The 27,003-nt window shown below is 42.8% G+C and overlaps 1 protein-coding gene across 1 annotated transcript in view; it reads left to right on the top strand.

Moving 5' to 3' along the window:
- Nucleotides 1-27,003, top strand: part of EDC4 (enhancer of mRNA decapping 4) — a 734,765-nt gene that overhangs the window by 110,685 nt on the left and 597,077 nt on the right. Inside the window, exons 4-5 of the mRNA XM_078670461.1 lie at nt 9,160-9,259; nt 25,173-25,360. Coding sequence (XP_078526587.1) covers nt 9,160-9,259; nt 25,173-25,360 — 288 coding nt within the window. The remainder of the gene's footprint in view (nt 1-9,159; nt 9,260-25,172; nt 25,361-27,003) is intronic.

Here is a 27,003-nt window from a genome sequence, read left to right as displayed (position 1 = left end):
ACAAGTGCTATATGAATGCAAATCTTTCTTCCTCTTTTATACATTCGCTATCCTTCTCACTCCAAGTAACATACTAATATCCACCACTGAAATTACCTCACATTTCACCATATTAATTCACCACTAATCATTTATAGGCTTCCTGAATAGCATGCGTCAACAAGCGAGCGATAAATAAATACAAACCTTTGTCCTCCTCTATCCTTCTGCTATCATTCCAAATCCAAATAACTGACTAACCTATCCACCACTTAAAATGTACTTGCATGTTTCACTATACTAATTCAACACTAACCCTCTATGGGTCCCGGAGTAGTGTGCTACCCGCCGAAAAAGCGCTTCGACGCCTCGTCCGGGGTAGTAAACGCTATATAAATGCAATTACAATACAATACAATGTATGCATTTGATTGCTTCTTTAAGACCATAGAGATGCCATTTGCTTGACTGAATTGCTCTAGAACAGCTCTAAAGTATTCCCAACAAGCACTCCAATCCCTGGTTTAACTGCTCCCTTAATGGGGAAAGACACAAACTAAGGGTGGCAGAGAGATCATGGAGAAACTCTCTTTCCACAGCAAACATCAAGCAGTTGAGGATGACCAAGAAGTGCGTACAACAAACACATCTGTTGTACCAAAGCCAATTACTTTTATTCACAACTAGACCATGCTAAAAACAGACAGAAAAAAACTCTTTAAAATGATCAAACAGCAAGCAAACCACTCAACTAACCTGCACTCTATCCTTAAGGACTCATTCCCTAGTGATGAGGAGTTCTCTACACACTTCAGAAAAAAAGAGAAGAAAAGTTTAACTAGAGCTACAACTCACCTTACCAAACACACATTTGCAGACCCAGCCCACTTCCTCGATATTATTACCCATGGTAAGTTCCCCTCTTTCTGGCTATATGGAATATACTCCGAAAAACAATGCGATGTGGAACTTCTTTTCACTACCAGATGAGACTGAACTATTCAAAATGATAACTTCACTTAAACCTTCATATCATTTAAATGATCCTCTGCCTGCCAATTGAACATGTAAAAAAACTCTTATGTTTTCTTCTTTGTATCTAAGATCAGCATTATATCATGCGCTTAGTTTATTTTTAGCTGTTGCACAGGTGGCTGGATGATCTCTTCTCTTTGAAAGGCTATAGTCAATGACTGAATGAAAAAGCCAGACATGACTGGGGACAAGAGACCGCTCTTTCTTGTCCTCGTTAAACTTTCAACATCCCTGCCTCTCTTGTATTAAGAATCAACTTTTCCTCCACATTTTTTATACATATTTTGTATAAGCCTCTTGATCTGTGGAGGAAGCCTGAACCTCTCTAGGATGCAAAAAATGGTCTCCCAGGCCCCAAGGCCGAAATACTTCTTGGCATCCAACAAAAATATAATGGCGGGGATTTGTTTAACGGAAATTATATCAAGAGTCTCTGTTAAGTAGTTTCTGTTGGTTGATAGTTGACAACCGGGGATAAAACCATTCAGATCTCTGTGAATCTACTTAAAAGCCACCTCATTGAACGAGTTTGCCAACAGTTTCATAATAATTTTCAAATCTGTGTTTAACAATGTTATGGGGTGATATGAGTTTGGATGCTCTTTACCTTTTTTCAAAAGCTTACTACATTACCAGCATTAAAAGAGGGTAGTAGTGGACCCCCGTATAGAATAAAATTATCTAATTGCAGCAAATATATATATGTAGTATATCTCAAAATGTTTTACAAAATTCACATGGAAAAGCCATCTGGGCCGCATACCTTACTGTTCGGTAAATTGCTGATATCCTCTTCCAGCTCCTCCATGATAAAAGGGTTAACCATGTTGCATCTATCTTCCTCAGGGAGTGTAGTCATCGACAATCGCCTTGGAATTTGACCAATGCATTCCTATCAACTGTTTGGGTATCATTGTTAATCTGATTATAATGTTCTAAAAAGAAATCACATTGATTTGTCCTGTCTCTTCACAACAAAGTACAGATAATGCTTTTAGATATTAACTTCCATGCATGCCAGACCATAAATCTTCTTGCATAATTACTTTACTTGTGTGCCTTTTGCATATTGGTAGCGTTATTACATAGCCCTCTACCTAATAATGATATTCACTCAGTGCAAGTTTAGCTTTTTCAAACACCTTTCTCCTCCCCTCTGTATGATATAACAGGAATTTCTAATATTCATTTCTGAGCCTCTTTTCGAGCTCCAGCTTTTATTCTTTTGTTGGTTTATTTACCGGTATGTCTTTAGCTATTTTTACGCATAGAGATGTTTTCATAGCACCCCAAGCTATATTTTGCGGGCCCGTTTCTTGATTTATCATTATAAATTCTTGTACTTCCTCTCTAAATATGTGTACCCAATCTCTATCATTAAGATATATCTTATTACTAATCCATCTGCTAGGTTTCCGATTTCTCCTACCTCCTGAACTACCTAACTCAAGAGCCGAATGGTCTGAGAACCTGTTAGGCAGAGTTACCAATTATTCAAAGGCCAGACCAGCTGATGCTGAAAAGAAATCAATGTGTGTAGCGGTTTTAAATTTGGCAGAAATGGAGATGTACTTTCTTTTTCTTGGAAAGCATTTCTCCATGGGCCTATTGGCAGCCGGTCCTTCTGAATATACCATAGGATTTTAGCTGTCTTAGGCTGGTGTTGCCTTTTATTACTTAATGTAGTATCAATTTCTAGATTTTGTAAGAAATTAAAATTGCCTCAGATTTTAATTCTCCCAGGACCGCCTGCTAAGACTGGACTAGGTTGATATAAGTCCTGGGTTGTCCAAAACAGAAGCATAGAAACTAACCAGAGTAAGCCGCACAGAGGCAATAGAGCAGTTTACCCAGCACAAGCGATCATCTGTATCTCTCTCTGTGTTTCGACATCAAGTATTTTGCTATAAATATAGCAACACCTCTATGTGCAGCTCATACTACTGAAAATTCCATAAACCCTGCACATTTCTTAAACATCGAAAATCTAGCCAAATTAGCTGATGCTATGTGAATCTCTTGTAACAGCACAGCTGCCGATTGTGCCCCCTAACCCAAACCTTCATGGCGTGTAATTTCTTTCTGTTATTTACCCCAGTAATAATAAACAAGATAATTCTCAAAGTATCTGTCAGACCCGGATTCCTCTTCTCTTCATACATACTTCATTTAATATTCCTCTACATTATCTTCGGCTCTCTGTATTAGGAGTGATCGAGACCAAGTGAAGTTGGATCCTCCACTTATCGTATGGACCCTCAGTATCTCTCCTCATTCCTTGATCGTTCCACCAGCTTTTATCTATTCCAGTCCCAGCATATTTGTAATCATAAAAAAAGTCCAGATCACATGTGCCAACTTTGCTTAACAAACTGTGCAAACAACGCTTATGTACAAAAATGGCAAAGATAGAAAAGCAGTGATTGTTTTCCTTTAGACTTCAAGCATGCCTTCCTAGTATTCGGCCAGCCTAAGAGTGGGGGCCTAGCACAAGCTCCTGGTATATAGTTCATCTTTCAAATGTGCATATTGTGTAAACCTACATAATTTGTTCAAACCAGCAATCTGCCCACCTCCAAATTGCATACTGCATGTGCTTAAATAACCTGGGCAAAAAACTCAATTGATTAACTCAAACCTCCTTTTCATACACTCCTCAACTTGCATGCATGCTGTGGTGGTAGGCCCCTCTCCTCCCATTCCCGCTCTGTCCAAAGCAATATGGCATCATGTCTGCTGAACCTCCTGTTTCACCTCCACACTACCCCCCCCCCCCCCTTTGTTACTGTAATTCCTTTTGTCCTTAAGATTATTGTTAAAGTACATCGAAATCAACCTATGGTTTTCAAAAACATATCGGTCTCTTCAAAAACAACATCAAAATCGACCTCTGCATTTCAAAAACATAGCGGTCTCTTCTACCAAATTAAACATTTTAAATTCTCCCTTGTACAGTACTTCTAGTTTCATTTTGTTTGTTTATTTGATTTAGTTCTCTACTGAGAACAACACATTTTCTGATAAAACATTTAAAATGTATCGATGTACAATACATTTTTTAATACAAATTTAAAAATTATTTAAAGAATTTAAAACAGATTGTGACAGGCAAATTCATCTGGTGGAGATTTAAACAAGAAAATCAAACTCTGCACTGATGTACTATTATGTATAACACAAGATGTGGGTTTGCCTATATTGATCCGCACATCTAAATGTTATTCCTGTTTTGATAGAAAATCTATTGCTATCGAACGCAACTCAGGCCGGGGTGCTCCGAAGGTGTGTGACACCTACCCACCAAAGTGTCAATCAGTCCTTGGATTCAGCCGAACCCAGGTCACACATGTAAACACAAAACACCTGAGCACACCAATATCATTATTTCTGTAATCCAAAAAAAACGGAAAAAAAACCCAAACGTATAGGTATTTCTCCAATCAGTCTAACAGTGTCTCAACACCCTGTATACTAAGGATCCGTAATGTCACAAAGAAAGAAGTAAAGTAGTCCAATCAAGTCTTCTGTGTTGATGTCTGCTTTTAATTTTCACAATTCACAAATAGCACCACAGCAGCCGACGCGCGTTCGCCCACAGGGCTTTTTCAAGGCTGCAAGGAAGATGTTTATAAATGTCTAACAGACAGTGTGTCAATGTCTGTCTTATTAAAACATTTTTCAATCTGCTATTGGCATGCAAAATCCCTTATGGTTAAAAACATGAAACCTACTTCTATACAATTTGTGAACTCAAAAATGTATCACAGGGTGTTGAGACACTGTTAGACTGATTGGAGAAATACCTATACGTTTGTTTTTTTTTCCTTTGGATTACATAAATAATGATATTGGTGTGCTCAGGTGTTTTGTGTTTACATGATGTACTATTATATCTGAATTGAATTAATCTTAAATAGCGCTTTCTGGCCTCTACTACTATCGGATTCGGACAAATAAACAAAACATGCTTTAGATCTTGGACTCCTCCTTTACATAAATCACATTCACTGGTAACATTTTCTTTATAGTTCCATTTGGATGTTAGTGAATTAAAAGGGAGAATCCCAAGACGTAAAACTATAATACATCGCCGGACTCCATGCCCTAGAGTAAAATGAATATAATGTTGTAATTGTTTATATTCAATTGACGCATCATAAAGTTCGTAATGATGAAGTTTGGAGCAATGTTTGGTGTCCAAATCGAAACTTAGCCTTGGCGTTAGATGTTTTAAAAAAAGCTTTAGTTGTCCATGATTTCAAAAGTGCAATTGTGCAGTTTGATACTTTAAAAACAGTAGTCCGATTTTGGCTAAAAATGTACGTTGTTGATTCCTGCTCGAACGTCTCAATTTTTAGTAATGATCTTAAGGTACCTGGGTGTGAATGTAAGAGATTATAAGCCCATCTTAAGATGTTAGTGATGGCTCGGGCATTGGAGCTGACTAAGGAAAATTCTAGACGTAATGCTTGTGCGGGGGACGGCTTGATGGACCTTGATCATTTTGGGGAGAATTTTCCCTTCCTTAATTTGTACTTGATGCCAGTGTTGTATCGTGTACTCCAGTAACTTATGCTTTACTTTGCTGTAGTAAACCATGTTTTACTGTGTATCACTGTTTGTTTTTCCTATGTTTCACTTTGTTCTAGTAACTGTCGTAATTTTTGTAACTTGTAACACGCTGATCCTCATGTAAAGCGCGCCGATACCTCCGTGTCTAGCCAGCACTATATAAATCTCTGCAAATAAAAATAAAATAAATATATTCCAAAGCATATGATAAAATTGGAGGGAATTTAGAACTGTAAACCTGTACTAGTGGAAGAAAATGCCTTTGTCCTGAGGAGGAATATAAGCGCTGGAGCGCTCCAACATGAACGTCTGCTTTTCGACTGATGATCTGCAGATGGGGAGAGTTTTGTAATGATTGAGTAAATATTCGCCCCAAATTTGTATACTTTTACCACTTCCAGCGATTCTCCCCCAATGTCCAATCTAGTCTAGAAAGTTGGACTACCGAGACCTGCATGCCTGATGTGAGACCATGTTTTTAAACTCTGTGTCTTTGAGCAGTTTCTGCGGTCTTATCTGAAAAGATACAAAAGGCAAAATTATTTTGTGTAGCAAATGATTTCTCCTTAATGGCTCAAGCAAGAATCATCTCTTTTACCCTTTATTCAGCAGAATTCACCAACTTAGTCCTGAGGTAATTGGCATGGGTAGAGATCTGTGCCAGAACTCGGTGGGCTCGCTTGATGGTCTAATCCTGCCTATGCTCTAGCATTACATATGTTCTTATTATTGCTTGTACCAGAGAAGCAGCATTAACATTGCCATCTTGATTCCAGAGGGTCCTGTTATACGTAGATTAGTGCCTTGCATGGTTCTCCATCTGCTCTTGTTTATCTTTAAGCCATGGTTCCTCATTCTGAAGTTTATTTTTTGATACACCTGAAGAATGCAATTTATTCTCACACGCCGCTTCATGTCCTGTACTCTAGAAGATAAATGCATTAGCTGCCCACTCACACTATCCAGACGTTCTTTTATTTCGTCTGCCATTTCTTTCTGACTTTAACCTCCTTCAATACTTCCTCTAGCATAGCGACTAGATGCCTCAAAAATTGAAGATCTATACCCCAGTTGTACATAGTTTTACTCATATGTCGTGACAATTGATTGACCTTTTCTCTGTTTTTGTGCTATTTCTATTGGGGTTTCTTGTGGCTGAGGTTCTAAGCTTTTTGATTTACAGGTAAGCATTTCAATCAGTACATTTTCATTCTGGCTGCTGTTTCCTGATTTTACGGCTATTTTATTAGCCTGAAATGATGGATAGACCTCAGTCATTCTACTGCATTCTACTGATTCCATTAGGGGCCTATCCTCTACTTAGGCTCTTTTAAATTAGCCCACTGATGTTGAGGTCTCTACTGGAGCTTGCTCTTGTTGTAAAACAGTTATTGCTCTTGCTGCCGAAATAGACTCCGCACTTAATGGTATTCTGGGGGTCGCTGGAGATGCCTTGCATGCTCCTCGGGTGTCCGAGACACTGTCCCAATTTTGATTGGGCTAGAATATGTGAATTCTGTCATCGTCGAAATAGTGGTAGTGTCCAGTTTCTCCAGAGGTATCCCCTGAGTGCTCGTCAGATTGGCATTCGCCGATTTTATCCTTTCCCTCAATAAAGATTGTTTTGATGGTTTTAATGGCTTTTTAAGCCTTGCAGGTATAGTTATTAAAAAAAACATCCCCGTCTCAGGGGATGTGAAGAGAGGCACTGCAGACATTACCTCACTAAGTTATCTCCAATTTAGGGCCTCCCTGTTGCCACATGCCTGACTGCTGTAGTTGCTAGGTGCACCTCAAACTCATCGCCTGGGCATCAGAAACACAGGGGTAAGCTTTGAACTTTGAGGAGAACACCGCTGCTCTACAACCTATACCACCTCGCAGCTAGTCACACTGAAATCTACTCCTTTCAGAATACACGGTGCCTCTTACTGCATAGCCCTGGTGTGAGGGAGAAGAGTTGTAGTCTTCTGCATAGCTGCCATCGGGACACCTTTGGGAAGGAGAAAAGGTGGATTCGAAAGTCAGAGGACATGAATGGGCTGATCCATCATCATCCCAGTCTTCTCCAGAATCTGAATATTATTTGTATCTTTTTCTCCCATGCTGATCTTTAAGTTTAGCAAAGACCATACTTCTTTCATTGAGGGTTGCACAGACTCCTCATATGAATGAATGGTGTCCTCTGCATTAACCTTGTCAGTGTTTGCATTCATATGCTTATGCATTTAATCAACTCACAAAAACAACTCTGCCAGCCTGAGTTGAATACTTATTTCATCTTGTTGAGATGTTCGCCTCGGATGATGATTTATTTAATTTAATTGTTTTGCTTGTACAGGAAGTAAGACAATTTCTCTTAAGTATTTTCTGTTAGCCATTGTCTTACCTGTATACGTATTCTTAACTGTTCACTTGACAAAATAAAGCAATTGCACACTGCACTTCATAAAGTTCTTATGGTTCCTCTTCCTATTAAGAATAATATCTATACATGGGAATTGAATCCAGTTTTGGTCTTGCTCAAGAATAAACCATTTTAGCCAGTGGCCTGTTGTCATAGTGACCTATTCACTGGGAAGACTGCTTTTTCAGTGGCCATCTAGAGGGTCTCTTTAAACTGTCTTCCATAGCAAGCAGGCTCTCCTTTGGAGGATACCTTTACAAATTCCTAACAGAACATTATTCTTTCACTCTTTCAGCTTAAGCATATGCTCTGCAGTTAAGGAAATTTACACAACCCGGATGTCTGTTGAGCTCTGACACCAGAAATGGACAAATTACAGCAGTCTCTTAGAGTATGTGACATAAAGTAGTTTCTCATCAGGTAATAAAGCCAACATGCTTGGTATATAGTCTTTGGCATTTTAAAGGTTTGCAACCCAAGAGCAATTCAGACTGCTTAGAGATGTGATCCTCATTCTACTAGAGCAAATGCTGTGCTGTTTACCTTAAAAAGACACATTCTCTATGCAGATGTTTAGAAGGAAACATCGAGGGTCACTTGTGAGGCAATAGTCTCCAACGCATCTCTCGGATCAATCCAGAACTTTTCTGGCCAGTAGCAACACCAATGTGAGCGGTCCGTTAATTTGTACTTCCTCCTTTTGGGCATCTATTGGTGAACATGCAGCCCAGTCTTTGGTGGATTTTACCTGCCACAGCATTTTACTTGGATCACAGCTAGCCCGAATTCGGAAATACTAATAATTCGATGTTTTATATTTCTGGTTTGTTTGCACTCAGTCATAAAAATTGCCCACTGTTCTGGTAACACAATAACGAGTTCCAATAAATGCAGCACAGACCCATGCCCATACGATGTTATTGTACTCAAAAGATGGTATTCGAATACTGAACCTGTGCACAACGAGTAAACTAGTTAAAGCTATCTTCTGTTTGCTGCACAAAACGTTTGACACTCAAGTCTACACTGGCATAGTCAGTGGTTAACTCCTATGGCCGTTTATTGCAAGGCTGCATGAATGTCCTTGTTGAATTATGCTTATTTCGTCAGTTTTCCCCCAGTTTTGTTTCTACATTTATTTGGTGTTTTCTGCTTCCTTTGGGCAGGTAAAAATACAGCCAGTTGCCAAATATGATTGGGAGCAGAAGTACTATTATGGTAACCTGATTGCAGTCTCCAATTCATATCTAGCATATGCTACCCGTGGTAAGTCTTTATTTTTGTTTTCTTTATGGTATGAGTTGTCTTTTTCATGCAGGGATAGCTGTAAGAGAGTGTGGCTAAAAATGCACGCAATCAAATGATTTTATGTATCAGCGCAAAGGCATAGTTCGGTTTTGCATTTGAGTTTGTTGTATTGCATGTATTAGTTTACACCCACAGTCCTCCACAAGACAAGGATTTTCTTGGTGTGGTAGTATTTCTCCAGTGAATTTAGGAGGCAGGCTTGACTGGCCCTTGGCCACAAAGCAGTTTGTTTGTGCACTTTGGATTCTGAATTTGTATTGGGTTGCCCTGTTGAAGAAAGTAATACTCCTCAATCTCATTTTGGGGACTCACTGTGCACCATAATTCAGTAGAACATCTGTGAATACCCTATATATATATATATATATATATATATATATATTAATTTCTTTGTTTTTTAATGTAGTGGACCTTTTCTTTAAAGCTATCAACTTGATAAATTGTTTCTTGCAAAACTCTTTGAACCATATCTAACACCATAAAACCTGAACCTAATGTCAAATTCCTGAAATGTGTATGTTAGTTTTATACTAGCACGCTGAAGGTAGTTGTTGCATCATGCTCTCTCTGTAGGCTTTAAATTACTTTACACACGATTAGAGATTAAGTTTTATAAAGGTATTCATAAAGAGGCAGATACAGATCCAGTGCTACCTTACAAAAAACAGTAACTCTTGAAGAGGAGAATGTTGGACTGAGTAAATACGGTTTTGTTGTTGATGCAGTTGAATGGGCCTCCACAAATTTTGGTCAGAGATTACCAGCAGGAAGCGGAGAGGGAGAGAATGCCATATTTTCAGTTGTGCCACTGGGCCTTATGTCCCTGAATAGGAAGCCAGGTATGAGACAACCAGCCACCTATGAAAAATTCACCAGAACTTGTTTTGGATCTAACCGCTTAATTTCCAACATATTACAAGTAAGTGCACAAAATGTAAATATTATGAAAAGTGGGAAGAAGAGCGGAATCAGGCTAAAGCAGAAGGATAGTTGGTTCTGTGGTAAGATATTTATAGGCATTTAAAAGCACAGCTTACATGAAATCAGCAGACTCCACCTTCCATCAGCCTGTGGTCAATAAATTGAGTTAATTCCTAGGGTACTAGTAGTATCTGTTACTTACAGGGCTTAAAAGCAGCAGAAAGGCTGAATGCAGTGCAAAAAACAGATGATTTTCATTGGGTTACACCATGACTGATATAGAGAAGACCAAAGGTGATTTTTTAGCACATATAAAAATAAAGTAAAAAAGTTCATTTGGTCATACAGTGACCTAGATGAAGAATACCAACCCTCGTGTTTTAGTAAAATCATCAATGATTTTTGTTGCAAAGAAGGTCCATTCCTCACTTGCTCATGCTGTATTTTGGAGCTTGTTTGTGCCTAAGAGCTTCCACTTCCCTAAATGTTCATGAGCATTGTATATGTCAAGACACAATATAATAATAACGCTCTTATTTTCAGTACAGCCTATATATACTATTGCTAAACAAAACATCAGCAAGAATATAGATGAAGACTATACAAGAATGATAAAAACACGTACAAACTTCCATAGCATAAACACAATGTATAATAAAACCCATGTTATTTTATTGTTCTAAAGTCTGAGGTCATGGGACATAAATACTCGGTTTAATTGACAGTCTGTATTTTGTTACAATAGAAAACTTAGCTTGCCTCTACCAGTATTGTTTCTTATTTAAACTTGGTGAATTGGGAGACATTTGTTATCAAATCTCCCTTGACCCCTAGTAAGAATCATTTTAGTGGCAATATTTTCCATGAATTCAAGCAAATTAATTGTCTATAATTTGTAGAGTCCAAGGTAACATCATTTTCTGTAAATTATAACAATTGAAGCTTTTCACCAGGTTGCTGGTATTTCTCCATGACATGTGACATTAGCAACTCTGTATCACTGGTGGTCATATGAGCTGCTCTGATTTGCTTACATTAGCAGGAACTTAGTTGTGCCCAGGGACCTTGCCCTTAGCTTGTGAAATGTTCCAAAGTGTGTAAATTATGAGCAAAGTTTGAGGGTGAGATGTATGTTTCCTTTTCATTTTTTTAAATAAAGAAAATGATTCTGAAAATAATGTACCCATCTAGATTATGGCAATAGGTGACGCTCATAAACATTAATTGAATTTTGCCCAGAGGTCGTGTTGTCCTGCCCGCTGACCTGCTGCTGTGCCTTACGAGTCCTCCCGCTGCCGCTTTTGCTTCTCTTGCGGTCGCCGAGCGGAGGACTCGCATTCCCACCACCCCCAGCGGCGGCGCAGCCAGGATATCGTCATTCATGCGCCTGGAGGCGCTACAAATGCAGTGAGACCCCCGCCTCGCGTGAGCGAGTGCGGAGCGAGCCGGGCGAAGCCCGGGCAAAGGGCGGGCCCTCTGTGGCCCTCGGTGGCTGAGGTAGGCTGGGCTGGGCCCGGTTATTTACATTTATATAAGTACTAGCATACCGGTGGATATCGACGTGACAGTTGAGAAGGCAAAGCGTACTTTCATGTTTCCATAGACCTTGTCTGCGGGCCGACTGTTCCCGCCTCTCCACTTTTCCTTTTCCATATCCATTTTTATAGCTCATTTATACATATTTCTATTATTATAACATTACTGGACATACCCTTTTTTATTTTTTGTTTTTCTCTTTTTTACGGCGTCAATCCTTTTGGAAACACTTGAGGATGACTAAGAAACTCCGCTCTGGGAGATTAGTGGGGGGAAGGACCTGTGCAAAAACAAAATCTAATCCCTTAAGAAATAAATCTGTGATTAACTACTCGCTAAAGGGACAGTGTCAGCTCTTCGACCTTTGGGAAAAAGCTGTGGATAAGAAAGCAGCTGTGGATGCAAATGATGGTCTCCTACCTATTTTGCAGGCGGGTCCATCTCAAGCGGTTGATAATATGGTGTCTCCCCCAACATTGATAGACCCATTTCACATAGAAATTATTGCAGGGAATAGCCCTGCTCTTGTTATTGATAATGGTCCTATTGGGTCTTTTGTGCACTCTATGGAAGGAAAACATACCAACAACTCTCCGGCGCCACAGGCTCGTAATGTACGTGTCAGGTCAGAGGGAGATCTTTCGCTGTCATCCATTGACCTCAATCAATCAATCAATCAATCAATCAATACATTTGTAGAGCGCACTACTCACCCGTAGGGTCTCAAGGCGCTAGGAGGGGGGGTGCCTTTACTGCTCGAACAGCCAGGTCTTAAGCTTCTTCCTGAAGGAGAGGTGGTTCTGGGTCAGGCGTAGGTCAGTCGGGAGGGAGTTCCAGGTCTTGGCGGCCAGGTAGGAGAAGGACCTTCCTCCTGTTGTCGCTCTTCGGATGCGGGGGACGGCGGCGAGGGCGTGGCTGGTTGATCTGAGGTGTCGCTTGGGGGTGTAGAAGTTGATTCGGTTGTTGAGGTAGCTCGGTCCTTGGTCGTGTAGGGCTTTGTGTGCGTGGGTGAGGAGGCGGAAGGTGATTCTTTTGTTGACGGGGAGCCAGTGCAGGTCTCTCAGGTGCCCGGAGATGTGGCTGTTTCGTGGGATGTCGAGGATGAGTCTGGCTGAGGCGTTCTGGATCCGCTGGAGTCTCTTCTGGAGCTTGGCAGTGGTTCCGGCGTAGAGGGCGTTGCCGTAGTCCAGTCGGCTGGTGACGAGGGCCTGGGTGACAGTCTTCCTGGTCTCGGTGGGGATCCACCAGAAGATCTTCCGTAGCATGCGCAGGATGTTGAAGCATGACGAGGAGACGGCGTTGACTTGTCTGGTCATGGAGAGGGAGGAGTCCAGGATGAAGCCCAGGTTGCGTGCGTGGTCCGTCGGTTTGGGTGCGGTGCCCAGGGCGGGGGGCCACCAGGAGTCGTCCCAGGCGGAGGGCGAGGAGCCCAGGATGAGGACCTCCGTCTTGTCTGAGTTCAGTTTCAGGCGGCTGGTCGTCATCCACTCGGCTACGTCCTTCATCCCTTCGTGCAGGTTGGCTCTGGCGGCGGCGGGGTCGTTGGTCAGGGAGAGGATCAGTTGGGTGTCGTCGGCGTAGGAGATTATGTTGAGGTTATGTTGGCGTGCGATGGCCGCGAGGGGGCTCATGTAGACGTTGAAGAGGGTGGGACTAAACGAGGATCCTTGAGGGACGCCGCAGATGACTTCGGTGGCCTCTGACTTGTACGGTGGTAGGCGGACTCTCTGTGTTCTTCCGTCGAGGAAGGAGGTGATCCATTCCAGTGCCTTCTCCTGGATTCCGATGTTGCCAAGGCGCTGTACTAGGGTGCGGTGGCAGACAGTGTCCAATGCCGCGGAGAGGTCCAGGAGGATGAGGGCCGCTGTTTCTCCGTTGTCCATCAGGGTTCGGGTGTCATCGGTGGCGGCGATGTGGGCGGTCTCCGTGCTGTGGTTGGCTCGGAAGCCAGACTGTGAGGGGTCGAGGGATCCATTCGTCTCGAGGAAGGCGGCCAGCTGTTTGTTGACGGTCTTTTCGATGACTTTGGCCGGGAACGGGAGGAGCGAGATGGGACGGTTATTCTTGAGTTCGGTGGGGTCCGCTGTAGGTTTCTTGAGTAGAGCGCTGAGTTCGGCGTGCTTCCAGCTCTCCGGGAAGGTGGCGGTGTCGAAGGAGGTGTTGATAATGTCCCGCAGGTGGGGTGCGATGACGACGTCGGCCTTGTTGAAGACGTGGTGAGGGCAGGGGTCGGTTGGAGATCCGGAGTGGATGGAGTTCATCGTGCAGATGGTGTCTTCGGTGTTGATCGGGGTCCAGGCGCGGAGGGTGGTGGTGGGTGGCGTTGCTGCGGTTGTGACGTGCGTCGGTTGGATGCTGAAGCTGTTGTGTATGTCCGCGATCTTGTTGTGGAAGTAGGAGGCGAGGGAGTTGCAGAGGTCTTGCGATGGGGTGATGTCGTTGTTTCCGGCGTTGGGGTTGGAGAGCTCTTTCACGATGTTGAAGAGTTCCTTGCAGTTGTGTGCGTTGTTGTCGAACTTTGTGGCCGTTATGTGAGCGCAGGAAGTCCAAAACCCTCTGAAATTTCTAAGCCGTTAGTGGGTGCGACTCCATCTGGTCTATTGTTGTATAGCAGTACTCCTTCCATAAATGTGCAGGATATGTCCGCGCTGTTAAATGTTTCTATGTCTCCTGAGCTTCATCTATCAGGTATCTGTCCTCCTCTTGCTACTGGCGAAAAACCAATATCGGAGTCTTTGATTGCCCTTGAAAATCTGCTCTCCTCCATACTATGTCTTTTGGGCAAATTTGTGGGCAGCTCGGACTGTATCTTAGATTCAGTCACTAAAATATTGAATGCAATGCTGCACAAGGCGCCGGAAGTGAGGAGTGCTTCCTGGAATGTGACTGATACTAACCAGGCAACGGGGAACACAAAAGTACCCTCGGAGAAGCTTGATATAAAACCGTCAGCTTTGGTTCAAGAAAATAACTTTACGGCTACGTCAGTCTCTGTGGCAAACAACTGTGTAAAAAACTCCGACTTTGAAATTGAAGAAGAAATGCAGTCTGGTGTATTAAGTTCAGCCCAGGAATTATTCCCGATTTTCAAAACCGGTAAAATAGAACTACAAGATGATGATGATCAAGTAATCACCAAAAAAAGCCGGAAACACAGAAACGACAAAGGGAAAAAAAGGAAACCTTTACGTAAATACAGGAAGAAAAGACAAAGGCGGATAATCTTTCAAGACTCTATTGTTTCAATTAACAACGAGGAGAACGCCATTAATTCCAACTTGGGGATCATCAAAATGGCAAGTGAATCCTATCATGTACACTTAGGCCTAGAGACTAATGGTAATACTTTGCCTTTGCCTTTAGAAGATTTGTCCCAGAAGGGTGGTCATGACCCGATTACCCCGCAGGTGGTTGAGACAGGGAGCACTACCACGGTGGCACTGGGGGACCTTAATCCTCTGGCTCCCTCTTTTGCCCCAACGGTCAGGGCTGATATAGGCCCGCTTCATGCCCCCCAGGCAAAAAAATCAATGAACTATGTGGACACTTTTGTTTTGGACTTTGTTCCTCTATTTGATGTAAATTTGCCTCTAAATAGATCATGGTTGCTTAAATGTCTTAGTGATCAGGAAAGTCTTCACCTTATTCAATCAAGGGATATTGAGTTAGTGTCTCTGCTTGGTGAAGATAGTGTAACCAGTATAAGAGTCAAATTTTACTCTAAATTCATTGTTAATCTGATATTACAGCAAGTGGAGAGTTTTCAATGCAGAGGTATTGATGTTTTGCATATTTTCAGTTCTGATGTGACCCTTTCTCCCCACGGGATGACCCGTAAGAGCGACAAGTTAGATAGGGCATCCTCTCCGTTTGAGGATCTAAAGATCTGGGTTTCAAAGGGGAAACGGTCAGTCTCTAAAGCACTGCTTCTTCCACCAATCCAGAACTCCGCACCATTAGATGAGATTCACCGATGGAATTGGCTGCATGGTGCTCTCGCAACTAAGAGCACAGATAATTCCAAATTATTCCATCATCTTTAATAATCAATTAAAAATAATCTCTTGGAACGCAGCCGGGATACACAGTAGCCCCGAGAAGCTTGATTTTTTATTCTCTCTAGGAGCAAGTGTGATCTGCATCCAAGAAACATGGTGCATTGATAATATCTATGGAGGGAAGGAATACTATGTGTTGGAAGCTCCTGCCGCCCCTTCTAGGAAAGGTCATGCTAAAGGGGGAATAGTTTGCTTGTTAACTAATAAACTGTGCTGGAGATTTTCGCATTACATTGATTCTAGTAATCTCTTCCAAGCCATAAGAATTTCGAATCTCCCAAATTTTCCAAATAAATCGGGCGTTGTAATTATTAATGTGTATGTCCCCCCTGAAGAGTGTTATAATATTTTATTGAAGCAGGTATTTCAGTATATTGGACAGATTAAGAATGTTTCTTCTCCACCTGATGTTATTCTAGTTGGAGATTTGAATTGTAAAATCTCGAACGCTAGCTCAAACTTATTTAGAAATATACCCAAAGAAGAGGCTTATTTCATCCCACAATCGATTTTCCCCGATAAAATAATAACAAACAAAAGAGGGAAGATTCTCCTGGAGGAACTATCTGCTGTTGAGGGGCTTATCTTAAATGGGAGATTTCCCTCTGATGTGCCTGCGAAATTTACTCATAAGTCCCCATTCAGCTCCTCTATCCTTGACTATGTGATCTCTGACTTTGACATTTTCCCTTATGTTCAGGACTTAATGATGGCTCCCACCTCTTTCAGTGATCACAGTATAGTTTCCATAACGCTTTCTTTTAAACCTCCACCCACTGAGTCCTGGTCGCTTGGTAACAATGAGGTCACCTTCCAGGGATCTTCGGGTAGGTGCTGTTGGAACAGCACTTCAATAAGAGGTGTACATGATATTTTATGCAAAACTATACTAGAATTAAATAGCTGGTGTGGTTCCGAAATTGCTAATTTCGAAAAATTTGTGAGAAAGATCACTCTAGATGGAAAAAAGGTCAGTGGTCCTGGAAAAAAGCCTTTTGTCCCCAGTGCATTGCGCATCCTGAATAAGGAAATAAATAAATTAGTGCGAATGCAATTTATAGGAAGATCAGGGGAACTAGCTAAGGAAATATCGAGGTTAAAAAGAAGGAGAACCAGATTAAGAAGGAGTCTAAAAAAGGAGAAGGAAGACTTAGTATGGATAAACTTGCGGGAGGCAATTGTGCATGGCAAAACTAGAGAATTCTGGTCCATAGTCGGGAGGGGCTGTGGTACCAGAAGCAGTCCTCTTCCTATACCCATCTCTGAAGAGGTATGGTCCTCCTATGTTAGGAAGCTGTATGCAGGGAACGAAGACACGGCTTTAGATAGTGCACCTGAACTCCTATCTGAGGATCCGATCGACTATCCAACTGTGAAAACAATAGAAATGGCCATAAAGAATATGCATTTGTCGGGCGCAATGGGACCTGACGAACTTCCCATGACGGTTTTAAAGCAGGAACCTTTACTCTGGAGCAAGATTCTTTACCCAGTGTTTAAATCCTGCTTTGTTACTAAAACTGTCCCAGCCTCCTGGAAGGGAAGTATATTGATCCCTATTTTTAAGAAGGGATCTAGGGATTGTCCCATGAACTACCGTTTGATCGATCTCCTAGACTCAGTTGGAAAGGTCTTTGCTAAATGTATTTTGGGCTTGCTTGAGAATTGGGTCGAGGAGAATAATATTCTACCATGTGAACAGACTGGTTTCCGTAAGGAACACGGTACATTGGACAATCTCACAACCCTCCATGTGATCACTGATAAATATTCACGTGTAAGAGGAGGAGTGGTGTTCGCAGCGTTTATTGATTTCTCCACAGCGTTCGATAAAGTCGATCGTCGAACGCTGTGGAGAAAACTGGCCGCCCTTGGTTTACCATTATATCTACTAGAGCTGTTACGAGCTCTTCATTCTGAAACATGGTGCAGTGTTCTCCAGGGGGGTGAGAGGGGACTTTCACACAAGATTCCCTCCCAGAATGGCCTTAAACAAGGCTGTCTCCTGGCACCTCTATTGTTCTCACTATACACTGCAGACCTTCCAGCTCATCTATCAGCGTGTGTGGGTATTGCTCCGGTGGTAGGTGGGACCCCGATTTCTTGTCTCATGTACGCTGACGACATTCTTGTTTTAGATCTAACTCCCAAAGGTCTTGCTAATCGGCTGCAAGCCTTACACGTTTGTGCGGATGCACACTGTATGAAGATTAATATATCTAAAAGCAAGATCATGTGTATTGCTGGAAAAAAGAAATGCCGTTCTGTAAATTTTGGATGGTTTATTGGTGGCCAAAAACTAGAGGTTGTTAAAACCTACACTTTTTTGGGTAAAATTATTGCCGCCAATCTGAGTGAGAGGCCCCATATCGAGCACTGCTCACGTAAAGCACTTGCCCACGGCAAAGGCTTAAATTCCCTTTATGCCGCTACTGGAAAGAGACACTTCGTTTGTCTTCTGGAAGTGTTTAGGGCTAAGATTCCTCCTACGATACTGTATGGTATAGAACTTTTAGAGTTGAAGCATTGGGAGTTTTGTAATAAAATTGAGGGGAAACTCCTAAGATCCCTATACAGCTTTAATACCTCCTGCTCTTTGGCAGCATGTAGGCTGGATTTCGGCCTTAGGAGCAGCTGGGTTCAGGGACTATGTGCCCTGGTAAGATGGGTGGCCTGCTTGGCTAGAGCCGAATCAGGGACGATGAGGGCCCTTCTTAAAAAGGAATTGTTGGGCAACTTTAACGAGTTCTCACGTTTGGTAAGGAATTTCAGAAGAGCTGTGTCACTTTTAAAGTTAGATGAAAGTGTGTTATTCCTGTATTCATCGTCACAGCTAAAACTTGTGTTAAAACAGGCATCGTGGGAACTTTGCTATCAAATGGATAGGAACACAATACAAGGGAAAGGGGGTAGTAATCTTCTCCTTAATTCCTATACTATGAAGTTGGCCCAACCTTATGCCACATGGAATTTACCCCATGGTATTCGTCGATTATGGTTTTTGCTACGATACGATTTATTGCCCTTAAATTCACTTCTTTCTAAATGGCACGGAACCTCTCCCACGTGTAACTTCTGTAGCTTGAGTACTCAGAATTGTATCCATGTTATGTTAATCTGCCCTGCACTTCGTCCATTGCGTTTTAAATGGTTAAAATCGATATGTCTCCAATTGGGTATCTATGATGTTAATGCTTTTCTACGATTTCTATACTGTCCCCCAAATGAAATGTTTTGCTTCTATATTTTTAATTTTTTTAAAGGTTTTTTAGCTATTTATTAAGGCAATTTGGAGAGGTCTGACTTTGTGCCCTCATGTCATCGATTCTATGGATGAAATCAGTTTTGTATGTGTGATGTATTTTATTTTTCCTGTTTGTATTTGTTCTGAATTTTATGTGGCCCTTAACCAGAGCCAAACATAATAATAAATAAATTGAATTGGCAATAGGTTGACAGGGAAAAGTGTTGCTACATCCCCCTGAAATACAACACCTGACATTTCTGAATCTTGGATTTAGATTTCGTCCTGGTGTTTTTTTTCTCATGTATTTTGTGTAAATAGGATTTGCTTTAATTTATTCAAAGCTTTTCAAATGGTCTTCAGTTGACATACACAGTTTCATTCCGAATTGATATAGGGAGGGAGTTCCATAAGGAGGGACCAAGATAGGTCTAGAAACCTGGCATAGCAATCTTGCGGCAGAGTTCTGAACCATCTGCAGCCTCTGAGTTACCTCCCTATTGGTCCCCAGATAAAGAAAGTTACCGTAGTCCAGTCTAGAGGTGACAAGTGCCTGGACTATGGTTCTCTGGGTATGCTCCGGCAGCATCGAAATCTTTTTTTAGCCATTTCAAGATGGTAAAACAAGTAGCAGCCACCTTAACAGCTTGATGTTGCATAGTTAATGAATCATAAATGATGAAACCCAAGTTACCAACTTGGCGGGAGGGCTGAGGGACAGCACCCATCTCATTAGGCAAGTGGTGGGGGCCCCAGAGATCCTTGTTTTTCCCCAGAACCAAGACCTCTGTCTTCTCTCTGTTGAGCTTGAGGTAATTAGCCTGCATCCTCGAAGCAATTTTACCCAAGCCCAACTGGAGGGGTTAAGTCTCAGCCGCCCTCTCCACTGAACGAGGGAAGACCATCTGGGTGTCGTCCGTGTAAGAGAACAGGGACAACCCAGCTAATTCTGCAACATCAGCCAAAGGTCAGACAATTGACCTGGTTATATTATTTGAACCCCAATACCTTATACATTCTGCAGCATCCACAGTAACATATTGTTCGACTGTTCTGGCACTAAATTGACCATATTGTCTCATTCACGTCTGTGAGAAAGTGGCTCTATATATACTGGACAATAAAGCAGTACAATGTGTATAGAGTCCACAACCCCCAAAGGTATAACAGAGGTTAAAGTCAGTACTGACCTTACTCTCCAAAGTGGTAGCTTGGTCGAGCAGTAAGGCAGTACCAGAGGACAGTGTAAAGCATTTGTTGTACACAGTCAGTCAGCAAAAGGTTTCACACACTCAAGAACTGAACTACAGGCCAACTGTTATATCCTCAGATATAGTTGTTTTATTTTTAGAACCAACAGTTATAAAAATATACTTTTCGAGGTACGAGTACTTTCATGTAATTACTTTGCAGAGGAGCAATAAGTTTGTACACACAATAATTACAGGATAGCTAATAAGCAATACAGTTCTGAAACACACTCTAGCATTGAGCTCAATGGGTTTTTCATAGGAAAGTACAGTTGATTACTTTATGTATTACTTTGGTAGTTCCAGGACTAGATCTTAGATTCAGTCCTGGGGTCTAAGCTGAAACCAGATTAGCAAAAACGTTTTAGTTACTGTGATGAATTTTCCTGAATATTAAGCTGTTTTAAAAGTTCACACTTAGAAACTTTTCAAGTTGATTCTGACAATGTTATCCAATGGGAGGAAATTCAGGTTACAGGTAAAGTATGACCGCGTTACTTTTGTAACTCAGCACTAGTCTCCTAGGCCCAGCACTGGGGGCTTAACTCAAAACAGGTAGGTAATTGCATTTCAGTATTTCGTACGATTTTTAAAGAATATTTGCAGTTTTCAAAAGTAGACCGAAAAAATTTCATAAGAAAGCAGACAATAGGTTCTTTCTATGAAGAAAATACAGGTTACTAGTAAACCCGCTAGGGATTACTTTTGTGGTTCAGTACTGGGCTGAAAGGTACAGTACTGGCTTCTCTCCTGATCACAGGTGAGTATTTTCGAATTTGGCTGATTTTTTTAGGAATATTTTCAGTTTTCAAAACTTCACACTTAAAACATTTTCGAGTCAAAATGGGTCAATGTTATCCAATGGCAGGTAAGTAAATTACCGGTTTCCAGGTGAGTACTTGGTTGGTGAAGTTAGGGTTCTGGGCGAAGACTCAGGGGTCCCCCAGGGTCAGGTGAGTACAGTTAGTTCAGTCCCAGCGGCACAGGGGCAGCCGGGTGCAGAGGTAGGTAGGCCCAATGTTATCCAATGAGGGAAAGGGGGCCTTCGGTTGGTGGCTGCTGGCTAGCAGGCCACGCGGCTCTGGGAGCTGTCCTCCTGGTCACTTGCTCTGGGCAAGGGGGGAAGTAGGATAGGGCAAAGAGGTCACAGCCAGCGGCACTCGGGCGGCTGGGTGCAGGGTGCTTTTGAGCCGTCGGGTGCTCAATGGTATCCAATGAGGATCTTGAAAAAGGAACAAAGGCTGCAGGCTCGGGGACGGGGACTCTCCAGGAGCGACCAGCACTTCGAGAGGTAAGTTGGAAAGATGGAGCACAGGCAGGTACCCCAAAGGTAGGCACAGGTGGTCACGGGGCACCGGGTGCAGGGGTGTCTTTTGGGGGTCGGAAAAGCTTACCCTCGGCTGGTCGCGGTTGGGGTGGCCCCTGGTTCTGAGTCTGCAGGCGTAGGCTGGTTCGTCGAGGAGGGTCTTTGGGCACTGGCCTTCGGGTCCCAGACGCCGGGGGGACGTCCTCGTGGTCTTGGTTCGGGTTGGCCCGGCCCAGGCTCGGCTGGTGCAGAGTGGGCTGGTCTGGAGCTTCCTGGTGAGCACCAGGTGGGGTGTTGCAGCAGAGCCTCTGCTGATGGGTGTCCCCATCTTCAAGAGGGTCAAGGCAGGCAGGTCCTCTGGGTGTCCCAAGGTTTCTGTACACTGAGGTCGCCGGGATTAGGCAGGAGCAGGTTCCAGGATCAACAGGCCGGTAGGGCTGGGGCCAATTCAGTTGTTGTTGTCCTGTTGTTAGCAGCTGCGCGGCGTGTATTCTTCTTCTTGATCTTCTTTCTTCTTTTTATATCGGGATCTGTGGAAGGAAGGTACAGGGAGCCCCTAAATACTAAATTTCGGGGCGTTACAGGTAGGGCAAGGGCAGGGACCAATGTGTCCCTGTCCTAGGGTGAGGACACCCCATAGCCTGCTCCTTTCCTGTGGGAGGGGGGCAGGAGCCTAGCTGGGATTGAACAGGGCTCCCCATCTACAAGTTGGCCGGAGCCCGGGGTTGTGCTTCACCTCGCCTCCTCCACCTGAGGGGAGGAGTTGGCAAAGGTTGGCACACCCTACTTCCTGACGTAGTTTTTCCCGCCAGTCTTACCGATACAGTGGGGGTAGAACGGGTGGGGTGCCAGTTGCTGGGTACAGCAAATTGTCTGGAGAAGCTCTCAGAGGCGGTATGCCTTTGAAGTTTCCCCCTGTCCATCCTGGGGGAGGAGACATAGCACCTCACCCAGGATGTGCATTGTTGCAGGCACAGGAGAGCGTGGGGCTCTCCACCCAGGGGTCCAGCAACATGTCTGCTGTGTGGCAGCGTCTGCAGCCACTCAGCCCAGACGTGGATTGTAGGTTCGGGGTTTGGAGGGCATCTCTAAGATGCCCTCTCGTGCATCTTACATTAAATCCCACACTGGCATCAGTGCGGGTTTAATGTGCTGAGAAGTTTGGTACCAAACTTGTCAGTCTTCACTGTAGCAATTATGGTGCTGTGGAGTTCGTAATGACAACCTCCCAGCACCATATACTCTTAAATGGCATCTCCGCACTTACAGTGCCCAGGAATGGCCCTGGGTACTGTAGGGGCACAGGGCTCATGCACCTGTACCCTCACCTCTGGCATAGGGCACCCAGCAAGAGGGGTCACTGAAGTATGCCAGGGCAGTGAGGTCTGTGGGCATGGCACACATGGATATGTGCCATGTCGACTCTCGTTTTAGTTCTGTACTTAGGCACTCAGCCTGCAAAGTCAGTGTGTGGGTACCAGGGTACCGGGCCCCTGAGGGTGGCACAATAAGTGCTGCAGCCCTCAGGGGTCTTCTCTGGTCACCATTCCCTGGGTACCTAGGGTACCATTTACTAGGGGCTGACAGGTGGCCAGAGATGCCAATTGGGTTCCTGATTGGCAGGGACCCAGGGCACACTCAGTCAGCGCACATCAGCAGTTCAGAAAAAAGCGGGGGCATACCAAGGCAAGAAAGATGGCACTTTCTCACGTCTTCATATGGAATCTTCTGGTCTAAGATCTCATTTATATGCTCTGTTTAGTGTGAATGTGCTTAAGCACTATTGCCATTGTTGAGTAACTAGTAATGGGTAAAGATGCCTTCAAGGGATTTAATTAACTATTCTCAGTCAAATTTTATACAGAATGGTCACTTGTGTGTTTGGCCCCAATTGGTGGCTAAAGCTTGAATAATCAAAACAACAATGAAGTTATTAACAGCATGAATATTCAACAGAAAAGTTATAAACACAAGTATATATTTTTCCAAAAGTACACACTTTTTAATGTGAACAGAATTAAAAAGGGTATATTTGAATACAACAAAACACCATGATAGAGGATATACAAAAAATCCTGCAAATCATAGGTGTAAACATCTATTCCAAATGAATATAGGAATGGAAATGAATCTAAAACAGAAAACAGTTCCTTAAGAGCAACAAATGCTAAGGAAATTGATGTCAGTCGACGTTTCGGTCTGTTGTGGCAAATTCGTCCGTCAGACCATCTTCAGGACATAGAGTCGATTGTTAAAGAGTGTCCCTTTAATCCAGTGCGGTATTCAATTAGAACCAGATGGATCAGCATTTAAAAACACCGATCGGGACTTGCTCATATAGCAGATGAGTAGTAATTTCTATCAGAATTAATTGTTAAAGAGGGCGCCAATCAGTAAAAACTATAACGGAAGAGCAGTAGTCCCTATCCGAATTATAGAGTTGAAAGACAGCACTCCGATAGATCGAGTCGTCGTCTCACATGAATCCTGCTTTCAAAAATGTTGAGTTAAGGCAGCAAGCAGCAAGGAGCAATCATGTAAATGTTTGAGCTCTTGGCCTTCTTTGACACGTGATGAGGCTTAGCCTGTTTTATACTGACTGCTGACTCCTGTCCAAGCAAAGCAAAACCAAAGGGGATGATGGACGGAGTGTTGAACATTGCAAGCACTCACCCCCATTAAACTGATCTGGGTTTAATCCATCATCATTCTTTAGCTCACTCCGCCACCCCAGTTCAGACATGGCCATATGCAAATCTGTCTGACCCTGTGCCTCATGGGAACAGTCCAGCCCTAACTGCCGAGCCATGTCTTCCCTGGACTGGAAACCAGCATTCTGCTCATTTTGCTACTAAAGCTGCTTCCATTAGTGGGGTATCTTTTAAAAGGAGGGATGTGATCAAACCAGCAGAACTTTGTTTTTTCAGAATTACTAGTGGTATAATATGGCATTTGAGGTTTTGATCAGCACGTTTTCCTCTGGATCCTAGGCTGCCTCTCGAGAATTTAGACATAGGCATGATGAGGTTGATTGGGTTAACCTAGTCTAGGTTGGTCATAATTTCACTGTTACCTTTACAGGTCCGTGTTTACAAACGATTTCAAGTTTTTCCTTCATACCCTTTCACTCTTGCAGGTAGATTAACATCTTAACTAATAATAACAGTGGTTTGCCGCGGAATGGTGGAGGGGGACTGTGACTTTATTGATATGCTGCTTTAGCATGGTACATTAGGGTTGCAATCTTCACCTGCCCAGTGTTGGCCGTGCCCATATGGCACCATACATAGTGTTATGACTCAGCAATGGCACCAATACCGACCAAGGAACTAAATAAGCAGTCTGTTACAAGTGCAAATGACAGTGGTAACAACATGCTCCATTTTGTCATATTGTGATCGAATTTATTTATTGAAGTTATTATTTGAGCTGCTTATGTCAGATATTGTAAAGCCAATGCTGTGGCAATGCTCCTAATGCCTTTCTGTGGTAGAGGTGTCGTGCTGCAATTAAGTCTTATTTGTTCCTTTTCAGTAACTGACACTCTTGTTTTCAGGTGCAAATGGATCTGCCATGGTTCGTGTCTTGAGTGTCACTACAGCTGAGCGAATCTTGCTGAAAGGCATCATGGGCAGTGTGACTGACTTGGCCTTTGCTCACCTCAACTCCAGCCTGCTAGCCTGCCTCGATGAAGTCGGCAATCTCTTTGTATGGCACCTGACTATGGAGAATGGAAAAATACAATATCCTTTTTATGTATACATTTGCTTGTAAACACACAAAGCAAAACCTTTTGTTGTACACAAAGTAATTGAAAACTTGACCAAATCTCTAAAAAGATCATGAATGTTTGTGAGACCTAAGATTAATTTTTCTGTCTACCATTCCCGGGGGATGACCTTTTGTTGTGCACAAAGTAATCGAAAACTTGAACAAATCTCATCACTCAAAAGATCATGATGGTTTGTGAGACCTAAGATTAATTTTTCTGTCTAACATTCTCAGGCGGATGGCCATGGTAAAGCACAGCCTATGTGGCAGGGAGCTCAGTCTCGGTTGAGTTTTAGTTGGTTTAGACCAGGGGCCCTCCAACCTTTTCTGTAACAAGAGCTACTTATGTTCAATGGAAATTCTCCTGAGCTACTAATATTACCAGAGATGCAATAAAAACTACATCAGACCAGGGTATTTTAGTGGCCACCCTAAGCAATATTACCAGCAGGGATTACCTCAGTACATCAGGCATGGTTGCCAGCAGTAAAAAATGATTTGTAAATGTGAAATGTCTCTACATAGGTAACACAGAAAGCCATTGCTGCAATGTCACTAGTAGTAATTAAATATTAGTAACAAGTGCTCCCCAATACCATTTGAGTTTTATCACTCTAATAAATGTTTAATATATTTTGGAAATTTAACCATTTTTCTCCATACATCAGCTTATGTGCTCTGAAAATACACACATTATTCATCTTGAATACACTCTTTTCAGTGTATATATATATATATATATATATATATATATATATATATATATATATATATATATATATATATATCCAAGCAAAATCTTATTTAGTTCACTGTGCTGCACAAGAGACAGCTACTTATAGGTAGCTGGAGAGCTAACAGTAGCTCACGCGCTATCAGTTGGAGATGCCTTGTGTTCGAGGCATAGGAGCTGCAGAATATATACTTTTGCATAGATCACCATCTGGTGTTGGCCTTGATATTTGCACTTTGTTGTTGTATTGGAAGAAGTTCTTTGTAGTCACGAGATAGGTGACTCCTCCTTAGGACGATAGTGCACATGGGCATCTACTCCATCCTCAGATTGTTTTTTTCTGCCATCAGGTTCGGGTGTAAATTGCTGCGCTCCGGTTGGTGCTGTACTCGCTCCCCCTTCGATACGCAATTCCTCACCGCTCAACGGTATTGTTTCGGTCGCGTTCCCCTTCGACGCGCATCCAAACAAAATTCAATAAAAACTTTGATTCCGGTCGTCGTAGCGGGCCGTTGGGCCTATCTGCGCCATCAGGCCCTGTAGTTAATGGAAAGAAGTCCATTTAAAAAATGCCCCTGTGTGGTGCTTAATTCCCCCACACTGATCTCCACAAGGTCTGTAACCTTTGCCTCTCTCCAGAACACGAGGACAAAGACTGCAAGGCCTGTGCTTCCTTCAGATCAAAGAAAACCATACACGATCGCCGGGCTCGATGTTACGTAATGTCTCAATCAACTACCTCGGCACCGGACGACATCTTCGATGCAGGCCATATGTTCCATATGTTCCAGAAGAACAAGAAATGGAGGATGAAGACCTCAGCATCTCCGAAGCTGACAAATCAGATGCCGAGGATCAGACGGTCCCTTCAGGGCAACGGATC

The sequence above is a fragment of the Lissotriton helveticus genome, chromosome 12 (assembly GCF_964261635.1).
Source record: "Lissotriton helveticus chromosome 12, aLisHel1.1, whole genome shotgun sequence".
Lineage (NCBI taxonomy): Eukaryota > Metazoa > Chordata > Amphibia > Caudata > Salamandridae > Lissotriton > Lissotriton helveticus.
The sequence above is the reverse complement of the archived record's forward strand: the minus strand, read 5'-3'. Positions and strand labels throughout refer to the sequence as shown.